General features: G+C 38.7%; 1 protein-coding gene across 1 annotated transcript; it reads left to right on the top strand.

Annotated features, from left to right (window-relative positions):
* The first annotated feature begins 582 nt into the window (after positions 1–582).
* On the top strand, positions 583–10,332 carry LOC111336553 (serine/threonine/tyrosine-interacting-like protein 1). Its single transcript, XM_022942665.2, has 10 exons — positions 583–756; positions 883–931; positions 2,957–3,018; positions 4,232–4,331; positions 4,672–4,743; positions 5,570–5,637; positions 6,935–7,080; positions 8,218–8,345; positions 9,257–9,372; positions 9,969–10,332. The coding sequence occupies exons 1-10, from the start codon at positions 700–702 to the stop codon at positions 10,098–10,100; spliced, it is 930 nt and encodes a 309-aa protein (XP_022798400.2). The 5' UTR covers positions 583–699; the 3' UTR covers positions 10,101–10,332.
* Positions 10,333–13,293: the final 2,961 nt, after the last annotated feature.

Genomic DNA, 13,293 nt, shown 5'->3' with positions numbered 1-13,293 from the left:
TTTTGTTTAGGGTGCCCGCCCCTGTTCTGCATATGATGAAGAATTTTTCTGTTATGCAGAGATTGCATCTCTTTGCAGTAAATGGTTTGAACCCGGGGGTAACATGTGAAGGTGTAGTCTGATCGTCCGGGTGAGTGTAGTCCTGAGAAGGACTGTTGTCGGTGGTAGTGACTGACATTTCGACAACCTGTGCGGAAGTCATCATCAGAGTCAAGTGATGATGACTTCCGCACAGGTTGTCGAAACGTCAGTCACTACCACCGACAACAGTCCTTCTCAGGACTACACTCACCCGGACGATCAGACTACACCTTCATAAGATATAAACGTAACGATTGATTACAATAAAGCTCGAATTTAACGCACGCTGTCATTTGCTGAAAGGACATGCTCTATCAGAGTCAAATGAAGGAGAATCCTAAAGTACTCAAGATATCGAAGATAATCCTTAAAGTGCGCGAGATGCTAACGTGACAATCACTTCATTTATATTGGCCATGCAGACATGAGGGGTCGAGTGGGGTCTGGGAATAATCATTTTGTTGGGAAGTTTGAGCCAGCGCGACAGTAACCAGCGTATAAACCAATGGCAACGAAAACAAACATGGCGGGACTCAGGTACGGAAGGGAAGTCGTGGAAGTTTCTCCGCTAGATGTCGCATTTCAGTACCAATAAGATACTTTTTGAACAAAAACAAGATGTCGAAAGGGATTCTTTTATTAGAGTGCCCAGAGTTCTATAATATTCTAAATCAGGTATGAAAGTTAGTTCTTTTCATTCTCAGCTTCTCATTAGCTACAGGCGCACTCCGTTTCCTGAAGCAAGTTTTATTTTACTGGGCTTAATTAGTGCGTAAATTTGTTTAATGTCTCTGTATTTAGGCAGGAAAGTACCCAAGGCTGAGCGATCCCAACTATTTACTCCTTTTAGGTAAGAAAGCCAAGTAATAGAGCTGATGTCCGCTTACTGTTTTGGTTCGTTGGCTTCTAAACTCTTACATTACTGTTTTGGTTCATTGGCTTCTATATGACACTGTCAGAGCTCATAAGTTGAATTAGTGTTTAAAATAAAGTTCGGATATAACACGTACTGTCATTTGTTGAAAGAGCATGCTCCATCAGAGTATTGAGCATGAGGCTGGAGCTGTCACGCCATGGGCCAATTTGTAACAATGGAATGGCAGACCAAATCCCAACATAGGAAGCGTTTAGGGCACTGAGGAAGTGTGGAGAAACAGAGACGTAGTCGAGTCCTTTTCCCTACACCTCTTTCATGCTCTATCTCTCCCTGCATGCTTTACAACAAGAATAAAGCATAGTCAAGGCTTCTGTATTTTTTAATTAAGAGTGTGGAGACTTTTGGCTGCATAATCTTTGACTGTGGTGCCCAGGCAACAGTTCTGCTCAAAAATGAGGGGGCATTGTACAATATGCTCATCTGACATGTACGCATCTGCTAACATACTACTTGAAAAACAGGTGTAGACAAACTGTATGTGCCATTGGTATCCAATGCCATAATTTGATCTGCTTTATGTGCCATTGTGTTCCATAAAAAGAGAGATGGCAATGTAAAAGTGCTGCTTGCAAGCATGGAATTTGCGAAACAATTATGAAAACTTCAATTAAAGTTAGTGAATTGGAATCTGTTATTCTTTACTATGACATTGATAAAGAAATAGCTCATGAACATTGCTCACTTGCTGGAACAGTATAGAAAGCATTTTAAGACAACACTTTTGCTTTCTTCTCTTCTAATAGAAAACCACAATTATATGTTAAAGTCAAGGTATTGTATTGTGAACCTAATGCTCAGTTTGCAGATTCAGTGATCAAAACAAAACCAAACACCATTTGATCTCTGCTCTTTCTTCTTATACTAACTCACATGGAAATTGTATATAATTCATACATTATTTCCTGCTCACATTTCTGCCACAATTGAGCTAGCTTGAACATCACAAACAGTGTTTTTTAAACTGTCATATTTGAAAGATATCCACTTCACAAACGGCAACTAGGCAGCTTTTAAACACCTACTTTTCACTTTCATAAACTAATTCTAAACAAAGCTACTCTCCATTGTTTATTGAAATGATCCAGGGGAAGTCACACCACCATTGTGAGGTGTTTACCCTATGTTTTGTATAGTGTCATGGCAAGAACCTTACAAAAACTTATATTTTTAATTTTACTAAGATAATTCACTGATTCAAATTGCAAAATAATCTCTTTTGTTTGAAATTTGTTTTAAGTTTCCATGTTAGGCCAATCACACCAAATAGCTTTTTTCACTGCTGGGAAAAGTTTTGTTTTCTATCACGTGTCTGTGAGATGTCATTATGACCTTTGTAGAGTCATGGCAAGAACTGAGAAAATCGTTTCTTTGGTTCTGTTTTAAACGTTCAGTTACTCAAAGTATCTCTGATAAGCTGGTCAAAAATACTTTGTTTGTTTACAAAAAAAATTGATTTTAAGACAAGAGGCATGGTGTTCAAATGTGTTTGAATGAAGTGTCACTGTGAACACCAAGAAAATTGTTTCGTGGATTGTTATGCACAGAGTGATCTCTTTGAAAAGATCTTTTTCTCTCTTCAAAGTATGATTTACCCAATGATATGGCTTTTCTCCCTTAAAAGTATGATGTGCCCAATGGTTTGGCTTCATTTCTTACCCAGGGAACCTCCATGAAATTTGCTGGCCAGCAAAAACTTTGTAAAGTTAACAGGACCATAGCAGTAAACAAACGAACACAGCCATAAAGATGGCTGGATATTCAGAAACAGGGGCTGGGACAAAAGACATTTCTTCCTCATTTACTCGTGATTTCTTTGGAGATCATCAGCTAAAATAATCAATGAGTTCTAAGTAGATTAAACAGGGGCAAAAATTACAGTTATATAGAGAATGCAGTGTTTTATGAATCATTTTTGTTGTTGTTCATGTTGTTTTGCAGATACCAGACAAAGGCATGACTATAGTGAAAGCCATATCATAACAGCAAAATTTGCACCAAGGGTTAGTGAATATCTATGGTATTATCTTCCAGGGTTCTTGTTAACGGCCAGTAACCGGTTATTTTTACTAGCTGTTCGAGTAAATGTTATGTGAACACTACAAGTAAATGCTATTTCACCGAGACTCAGGACTGAAATATTTACCAAAGCTGCCCAACACTTTTTTCAATTTTTTTGGATACTACTTGTCTCCTTCCTATCAATGTTGTGAAGATATCTATCACATTTTACCAGTTTGAAAAAAGATCATATGTTGAAGAAATCCTGTTTGTTTTGACCAAATCCATCCCTTGCAGTCACCTTGCGAAATGACCTCTGCCATGTTTCTTTTTCATTCTTTTCATGGCCAAAACAAAAGAAACATTACAGTTGATTACATGGTGTCCACACACCCTAAACATCAGGGAAGGTAACAAAGTTACCAGCTTTTTTTTTTTTTTTTTTTTTTACTTCCCATGAAAAAACTCAGGACGAACCCTGTCTTCAAAGTTATGAAATAATTTTGTTTTGAGGGCATACTTTATATTTAATTCTAAATGGGACACACATAATTATGCAGAAAAAAGCAGTTTTTATCTTGTAGAACTGTAGGTCAACATTAACTCGTGCAAGAGATTTGGTCTGCAGTGTCATGTTTTTTTTCCTTTAATCTTTAAAGATGTAATCTTAGTTTTATTTAATGTACAAATAACATGATTTCGAGTGCAAATTGGTGTTAATGCTGCTGCATTTTGGCTCCTAATTCAGCTGGCTACACAAGGATTGGTGATTGGTAAAGAAATTACACAGTCTTTCCAAAATAAGAAAACATGAATAAGGCTCCAAAAATACTTAAGGTGCAGGGTTGTTTGAAATCTTTTCAAGGGAAAGGAAACTAGAAAAACCACAGGAACCAAACTTGCTGCAGTTGGTTGCTGAGGCAGTTTGCAGTTTCTGTTTGTGAACAGCTTGCAGATATGCAATTGCCAGCCTTCTTTTCTAATATCAATCTATTTTGCTTTCTGAGAGCCTGGTAATGTTTTATTTCCCATTTATATTATGCTACCATATTGCTCACTTCCTTATTAGCCCACTAACCAGTGGTTGTAAAATAATTTGATATGTTTTTAAAAAAAACTGGTGAACAAAAATTAATTATGCTTTTAACATGCAATAACTTGTATAACTATGTTACTGTAGGGTCTATTCTTTTTATTTTTTCACCACAATTTTAGAATGACATTGGTGCTTTCCTAGTTCCTTATGAGGCTGAACTGCAGACCAAGGAACATGTGGTTATCTATGACAGTAACACCTTTTCCCTCAAAGATAAAAGTGAGTTTTTTGACCTCATTGCTTTTGTTTGACTTGTATGATATTCTGTTAGCAGCTTTTTTATTTGAATTGCTGATCTTTCACCCTTTACCCCTGACATTAGTATGCACATTCTCCATACTGTTCTCTATACATTTCCTCAGGTGCTGGCAAGGCAAATTTTCTTATCAATCATGAGTTTTTGTTGTAGTTATTGATCATTTTCATTATTCTTACTGATGACCTTAATGTGTGATTCAGAGGTGATATTTAAAGGAGAAATTAAATGCCGGTCACTCCTAGGAGCTTAAGGCTTAAATGCTCTTTAACATACATGTATGTGTTATTAAATTTATTTTAGATAGCACCGCACTGTCATGTGCCAAGCTAATGTGGGATATGGGAAGCAAAAATCCAGTCAAAGTTATTAAAGGTTGTCATTAATTTAGTATAATGCTATAAACAGTTATGGTTAAAATTTTATTACATAGTTATACTACATATATCTTATTAACCAAGCGCGAGGGCCGTACTGGGAGAATACCCGGCGGAGGTCTTGACAGTATGGATCGAGCACAGAGAGGTCCGTACAAAAAAGACCGAGGGCTGATGTTCTTCCAGTACGGTCCCGAGCAAGCTTGGTTAATAAGAGATTTATTATACGTCTGAAGTTCAAAGGGACACAAGTGTGGTATCATTCGGGACCATTCGGGACAGTGCCCAGTCCAATACTTAGAGAATATTGGACCGGCAATAGAGCATTTTGATTGGTTGATTTTAGTTATTGGCCCTCTGACTGCCCGAGTTGTGTAATAAATAGTTATATTTTACTTTGTATGTTATTATTTACATAGAGTAACATTATATTTTATGTTTTTGGGTTGAAAATATTCTTCTAAAAAAGCTTGCTGGCAGGAATACTTTTTACTTCATTGTAAAGTTGCATAAATCTCAATGATAAAAATCCAAGTTACTGTTACTATAATTGAATACCTGTAGATACATGTTACTATTACGTATACACCGAATGCAAATATGGCGTCCAATTTGAGTTGCCATTGTTCTGGACTGACTAGCCTCTCACACACGTAATAATCCTTTTGTATTTGCACATGAAGACGAGGCTAGTCAGTCCAGAACAATGGCAATTCAAATTGGACGCCATATTTGCATTCAGTGTATGTCCCATTGCTAATGGTAAGAACACATCTGATTTCAAACAATTCAGTAGATCTAACTATTTCATACATTTTCTATAGGTGGGTATGAAGACTTTTCGCGGCTGTACCCATTCCTACGTACACAAAAGATCATATACATGACTAGGGTAAGTATGAACACTCATTAGAACTATGACTTACAGTAACTATAACAATTTTTTTTTTATCTACCATAGTAGAAGGGAGTACTCTTCCTAAATTGTAAAGGTGCAGTGATGATAATGCTGTCCAGCTCCCATGCCAGTGGCCTATGTTTAATTCCTGTCCATGGGGCGTCACATGTGGGTTGAGTTTGCCATCTCTTGTTGTCCCTTTTCTGAGGGTTTTCTTCCAGTTTTCCTCCTTCCAAAAAATACCATAAGTTACAACTTGATAAGAAAAACAGTGGATGATGGGTCATCATAGGGGAGTGTCACTGCTAAAATCCTGTTTATTTACTTAATATTGACTTTATTCAGTCATTTGGCAACCCAACATCAAACTACTACTGTTTAGACTTCAACAGGACAAGTGCATCACAGCATTAGGAGAGTTTATACAAATAACAAATTATCCTGACTGTGGCTTTCCAAGGACAACTATATTGCAGGCACAACTGTTACAACAATGCTATTAAATACAGACAGCCGAACATGGGAGCTATTGTTCACTTTTACTAATAAAACACTGACCTACTGAAAAGGTTTTTATTGAACACCAACCAACAACCTACTTTCAGAAACTGACTATGCAAGGCTAGCCTACTTAGTTAGAACAGACTCATTTTAACAGATGTCAGTAAGAACTAGCACCTGACAGAACACTCATTCATGACATTACTATGTCGGAACCAGAGAAAGTGATGCAACATTCCTGATGGATTGAAACCAACCAATCGTCAATCATACTCATGCTATTAGCCATTATCTCAACAAAACTAACAAGACATATAGGGGTTGTTAAGCACCCAGAAAAGCTGTTGGGTTTGTGTCTGCTTTAAAGTATCAGCAACTTCGACCAAATCAGAAAGCAAAGGTGTAAAGGGTTTGAGAACAAAAACTCCCTAATTTATTTTAGGCAGTTTATTTCACTTGCAGGCTTCACCTCACATCACTTTGTAAACAGCCACTGATGCATACTACTCATGCAGTTCACAGAAACACAAGTCACATTCACTAATGGTCCTCTTTAGGACTGATATCACTTGGATGATCAGACAACGCAATTAATATTATTGTTACTTTGGGTTTGCAAAAAAGGTAAAGATGGAGCTGCAGATCAAGAACGTGGGCAGGAAAGTTTGTGGGAAAGATGTCTACATTGAGAGAACATTATTACATTCTGTATTAAATTTCCACAGGTGTATTAGATTGAGGAAAGAGAACTTAAGTTTCCTGTTAAAATTACATTCTGTACTATTTTAAGGAACTGGATGTGATCAATACTTATCCAGTGGAGGTCATACCTGGCTTTTTGTATCTATCAACGTTCCAACAGTCCCAAGACAAAAAAATAATCAAGGATCTCAAAGTGAAGGCAAATGTGATTGTGGCAAAGGAAACTGATAAAATGTAAGTATACATGTAACACGTGGAGGCGCGGTGGCCTCATGGTTGGTGCGCCTGACTCTGGATCAAGTGGTCCGGGTTCGAGCCCCGGCCAGGACATTGTGTTGTGTTCTTCGGCAAGACACTTTCCTCTCACAGTGCCTCTCCTCACCCAGGTGTTTAAATGGGTACCGGCAAATTTAATGCTGGGGGGGTAACCCTGCGATGGACTAGCAAACCATCTAAGGGGGAGTAGAAATACTCCCAGTCGCTTCATGCCACAGAAACCGGAGTTAAGCACTGGCCTGATGGGCCACTAGCTCATAAACAGACTTTTTTTTTTATACCTGTAACACATTGGCCAGCAAGGATCATGAATTCAAACTAATTTTAAGTATGAGTTTGTACAACTAATTCAGCTTAAAGAGAATCTCCTATAATTTTTATTATCTCTGCATCATTATCCTAAAGCTACTCTAAGAAGATAATTATAAATAAAAAAAATCATAATTTTCATTATCTCTGCATCGTTATCCCAAAGCTACTGTAAGTAGTCCTAAATTGGCCTTTTCTCCAAATGATTTATGACTTCTTATAATTTTATGAGGTTTATTATAAGAATATATAGAAAGGGCAAGAATATCCCTTTGTTTTGATAGGCTTGTTTGAAGATGCTTCAATTGGACTGAATTGTGCAATGTAACTTATGCTTTAAGTTGATAGTAATACAATGTACATACCCCTGCCCTTTCTGGTGTGTTTTTTACTTCATTTCCCCAAAACGCCAACTTTCTCAATGGTATTCTTTATACAGTAAATGGCAGGAACCCAGGAGTAACATTTGTGTTGTCCGATCGTCCGGGAGAGGGTAACCCGAGAAGGGCTGTTGTCGGAAGTAGTGACTTCCGTATCGACAACCATAGCCGGGAAGTCATCGTCACAGTCGACTCTGATACTGACTTCCGCTCAGTTCCTGATTTCATGCATCAGAACTAAAATAACCTTGATAAGAAGTCTACTAAGACCATGAGTATTATCAAGGGATGTGGGTCATACAAATTACTTGCAACATTCGAGTTGTTTTAAGTCGAGTTTTGAGAATTTACATTTACACCTTTGGTTAGCTGTGTTGTTCTTCTTTTTCTATATCCTTGGCTGTAGTTTTGCTCCTGAAAGTACAACACTTGGCAAAGGTGAGAAGAGGGTTAAACAAATTCTCAACTTACCAGTTGATGACAGTGGTAAAGAGGACATTTATTCCCAACTGACAGACGTCGTGAATTTCATTGGTAAGAACTTGAGATGGGATTTAAAACAACGTTTTGTCTAGCATGTGAATGAATTATGGACTGAGGGAACTTAACACAGCTTTGTACTTACCGGATACGCAATCCCTCAGTATCTGCCTGGCTATATGCCGTCCAGCGGATTGTGATTTTGGGACATGAGGGCCATGTGTTAGAAAACTCTTTACTGGGTTAATCATGTATCTACCCTCTTGAAATAAAGAACATTGTATTGTATTTTATTACACGACTCGAGCAGTCAAAGGGCCAATAACTAAAATCAACCAATCAAAATGCTCTATTGCCGGTCCAATATTCTCTAAGTATTGGACCGGGCACTGTCCCGAATGGTCCCGAATGATACCGCAGTTGTGTCCCTTTGAACTTCAGTCGTATAATAAATCTCTTATTAACCAAGCTTGCTCGGGATCGTACTGGAAGAATATCGGCCCTCGTTCTTTTTTGTACGGACCTCGCTGCGCTCGGTCCGTACTGTCAAGACCTCGGGCCGATATTCTCCCAGTACGGCCCTCGCGCTTGGTTAATAAGATATATGTATTGGACAAGGAACGTCTCGTAGAACGGGGTAGATAGTCATTCCACGCCACATGATCACCGAGCACAGAACGACCACAGAACGGCACAAATCATAAATGCAACTGCGGTTGCAGCTAGGGAATGAGAAAAACGCCATTTTATCAGAAGCGCAATTTACGAACGGCAAAATTGAAACCTTTGCACTATAACTTGTACCTCTAGAACAGGAGGTCATGTTCATTTAAAAGTTCAAGGACCCTTCAAGGGAATATCAAATTTGTAGAATGCGGTGGCAAAATTAATGCTCCACAGCCCCGCGAGACGCGAGTTAGTACTTAAAGCTTGAGTTGAAATGACTCCTTCCCTATTTTGTGTAGATGACCATGATAACAAAGATGGAAGAACAGTTCTACTGACTTCAACCCTGGGCATAAGTCGAAGTGTCACGGTAGCAATAGCCTATTACATGTGGAATAAAAAAGTTTCCTTAAAGGTGAGTATTGAAGGAAGACAGGACACAGCCATCATGTTATTAGGAATCATTAAGGACGGTGCCTGAAAAGGGTGGTGTGATGGGGGGGGGGGGGGAATACACGATCATTCATCTGCAATATTCCGTAACAAAGGGTTGGACTGGTGCTAGTCTGTTCTCTTGTTACGGGGGAAGACATGGGTAAGGAGGAGTAGTTGAACTGAGAAGAGACTTGGGCGGAATGGGGACCACAAAGGGTTTGTCACGGACTAGTTTACGACCTGATGATGAACGATCGGCTACCCTATTCAGGCCAGGAAGCCTAATCCGCATGCACTGAGAATAACAATCATGCTCGCCATAATGAAAGAGGTCTATAGACGGTAGCGATAAGAAGCAGTGGACCTTGTGTCACAAGCAATTGAGTGTAGCAAGGTGGATATCGTGTAAAAATCCACGCGTTCATGGTAAGGTTATGAAAAATTAGGCTATTTCTATGACAGGCCATCATTGTCAGAGTAAGTTATTCATAAAACGGGGTGAGATTTGGAGAGCTGGTTGGGAGCAATTCTTCACTTGATTGGCAAACTAAAAATGTACTATGATTTTTTTTTTAGGATGCTTACAACCATCTGAAAAAATGCAGAGAAAACATGCAGCCAACGCGAGGATTTATTGAACAGCTGTCTAGCTGGGAAGAAAAGATCTTTGGCTCTAAAGTCACAGACATTACTGAACCAGAATATTAGTCACAAAAAAAAAAAAAAAAAAAAAAAAAAGTAAGCGAAAAGAAACGATGTCAGACCATTTATATCTTTCACCCCCAGGGCGCCTGTGCAATAAACAGTTTGTTAGGTTTGCTGTTCGATGTAAATATATTTTATTGGCCGATATCATTGTCTTAAATGTAATGTCATCTAACTAAGTTTTGAGACATTTGGTCACATTTTTGTTCCAACAGTGTGTTTAATATTATTATTATTGTTTGTGAGTTTTCATTTTTGCTGAGCAGACAAGTCTTGTCATGTTTCAATGTCCAAAAGGTTTAGTTTGCACACAAACCAAGGGTGTCATACCGTAGGGTCCTGTCACTGTCCTGCCACATCATCATGGGTGTGGCATAAACTTTATTTGACCCCTGAATAATACTAGAAGATGGCAAAAACAGACCTACCAAATGACGTTCCAATATGAAGCATGATGCGCGGACGGCTGATAAAGCGAGTCAAACTCAGCCAAATGTATTTTTCGTTCTTTTATTGTTCCTTCTTGACTTCTTATTCATCGAAGAAAATCACGAAAACACTTTCATACTTACCATTTGACAATTATTCCATGAGCCCCACCATGTATACGAGATGCTTAAAAAAGCAGATTTAGAGAGCTCCCACTGTAGCAGTCGTGTAGCAGTCGTGTTTTTCTGGCGTTCAATTGCTGAGCGAGTATTGTATCCGTCATATTGGATTGGTAAGAAAGAAGGAAATGCGGAGCTGACAAACCAGTAAATCCGAGGGGTGGAGGAAGAAAAAGTACTTTTACCCCTTCGCCCTTTACGAGTTCATCAATCTCACTAAACACCTCTGGTATATTTTTTTTACTCGTTCTAGGCTATTCTTAATGTTACCAATTCAAGATGTTGACCTCAATTCCGAACACAATTAGATGATTTGATTGATCACTCGCTCGCCAGTCGCAAGGCCTGTTATACTGGGTTGTAACATGATTAATTGACTATTTGGTTGCGATTTACTGAACAGTTGCCGAAATGACTTTTTCTGTGGCATTGACGAGGGTTAAGAGGTCATCTTTCAATCACGTCTTCTTCGATGGATTAGTACAATCATTTTTTTTAAGTTGTTGCTCACATGAAAGTTTTGTTCATGCTGGTCGTAGCCCCTGATGGAACAACTCTTACTCCTGGATTCTGAACGACCCACGAAAGCGTGTGATTCATTGTAATTAAGTTTTCTTCATTAATCGCACGCTTCGCTGTTTTTCGAGTGATTTTGCTTTATTTTATTTTCACCAATTTATCCCATATAGCGACTATACCTAATTCTTACCAGATCTTTCCAATTTTCAAACGAAATCCGGAGAGAGAACAATTCACCGGTGAGGCGCTAGGATGTCGGGGAGGGGTGGAGGGGGGACTTTCCATATCGACCGGCTGGCATAATTATTATGTTGCGTTACGTCCAAGCGGCCCTGCCGACCCCTTCCTTTTACATCTTCCCCGCCCCGCACATAAGACAACCCGTTTGTTGTTTTCAATGAGCACCGATTAGTTGTCCCATCCTGTGGTAACTTGTGAGGGAGAGTAACTTTCTTAAAGTAAAACCTTTGCCCGCTAATTTACAACTGCGACTACAAACTACACCACAGAAGGCCCGAGCTACAGTAAAAACCCGCGTACAAGAACACCCATTTTCGGGGTTCAGGCTGATTGGGTTCTTATATATCGGGTATTTTAGGTGAAATCAGCTTGAAAGTGTTCTCAAGTGTTCTTAATTTTTTACTTCTAAAAAAATGTAAGGGATTTACTAACTATGATGAAATACATAACTTTGAGAGAAAATTAATTCCAAATACAGTTGTTGTACATTTGCTATACGCAGCAAGTGAAATTACTAGCATTTATACAGCGGAGATCTTAGTGCAATACCACAATAAAGCTACAGACACTGTTTCTTCTATTAAACTGAAAAGGGAAGAGTCTTTATATATAAGAACGATTTCAATTTGAGGCTGAATGTGTTCTTATATATATGCTCCTTTTTTACCAAATTTAACAGCCTGGGTGTTCTTAATCCACATGTTCTTGTATGCGGGTTTTTACTGTCTTCAGGAGAGGATAACACTACAAGCACTCTATGAGAGGATAACACTACAAGCACTCTATGAGAGGATAACACTACAAGCACTCTATGAGAAGATAACATTACAAGCACTCTATGAGAGGATAACACTACAAGCACCGGCTCTATGAGAGGATCAGAACATCAAGCTTTGAATGTGGATTTACGCTCCGATCTGTAACTCCTAAAAGAATAAAGCAAAGAAGCTCTAACCATCAGATAGTGTTGTTTATGTTATTTTTGTTCACTGGTAACGATTTCAGGCTATTTTCTCGATTTTTAGCTGAGATCTCATCCCGCTACTGCCTCTACTAAGAAGAAGGAAAGGGAGGAAGAAATCGTCAGACCAACGTTTCCATCCACTCTCGAAAATCGCTCGATTCCGTACATAACGACATACATTACTTGAGCAAGTTCATTATATTACTTGTGTCAGTAGTATGTCTGTAGACCGTGGGGTTACCGTTTAGGGGAAATTTGACTCTTGTCCATGCCGACCATGTCGTAACGGTCACTGAACTGCATAAGAAGTTCTTTTCGCGGGATCGGATGGCTTCAAACTGACCGGCCATAGGAAATTCTCGCCGAATTGATTCCTCGAAGGCAGAAATTTTGCAGAATATTTTCGATAAAATTGAAGGAAAGCTATCCACCTGTACAAAGTCAATAAAAAAATGTAAATTTGTTGCTTCAGCTGTTGGCATGTTAGCTCAACACAGCAGGACTTGGTTCCAACGAGCGAAACAGCAAGATTATGTCTTTTATATTTGATCAGCAAAATAAAGTCCAACGGAAGATCTTCATTAAACAACACTTGACGTGAAAGAGGGAGATGGACTTCTGGGGGACTCCGAAACTTTCAGACATATTTATAATGTAATAATATTTATCATTTAAATTTTTATCTTAACATAAACGGTTATTGGGAGGGTTATGGTAGGTGGTCTGCCTTGTATGGGGTCCCTCGACTCTTTATAGGCCATGCTTATGGCTCTCATTATTTATGTACATCCTTTTGCCATTAAATTGTGATAAATAAAAAATAAATAAACAAGGACCTGAATGCTCAATATTTATTCGCGATGTA

This window comes from Stylophora pistillata, chromosome 13, assembly GCF_964205215.1.
Source record: "Stylophora pistillata chromosome 13, jaStyPist1.2, whole genome shotgun sequence".
Taxonomy (NCBI): domain Eukaryota; kingdom Metazoa; phylum Cnidaria; class Anthozoa; order Scleractinia; family Pocilloporidae; genus Stylophora; species Stylophora pistillata.
Note: the sequence above shows the minus strand (reverse complement) of the source record. Positions and strands in the feature narration are given on the sequence as shown.

What these genes read in the sequence shown, in the direction of transcription:
- LOC111336553 (XM_022942665.2), top strand. Translation starts at nt 700, where the DNA reads ATGTCGAAAGGGATTCTTTTATTAGAGTGCCCAGAGTTCTATAATATT. An exon ending in TCTATAATATTCTAAATCAG is followed by an intron (nt 757 to 882) that starts GTATGAAAGTTA and finishes CTCTGTATTTAG; the next exon opens with GCAGGAAAGTACCCAAGGCT. An exon ending in CAGCAAAATTTGCACCAAGG is followed by an intron (nt 3,019 to 4,231) that starts GTTAGTGAATAT and finishes CCACAATTTTAG; the next exon opens with AATGACATTGGTGCTTTCCT.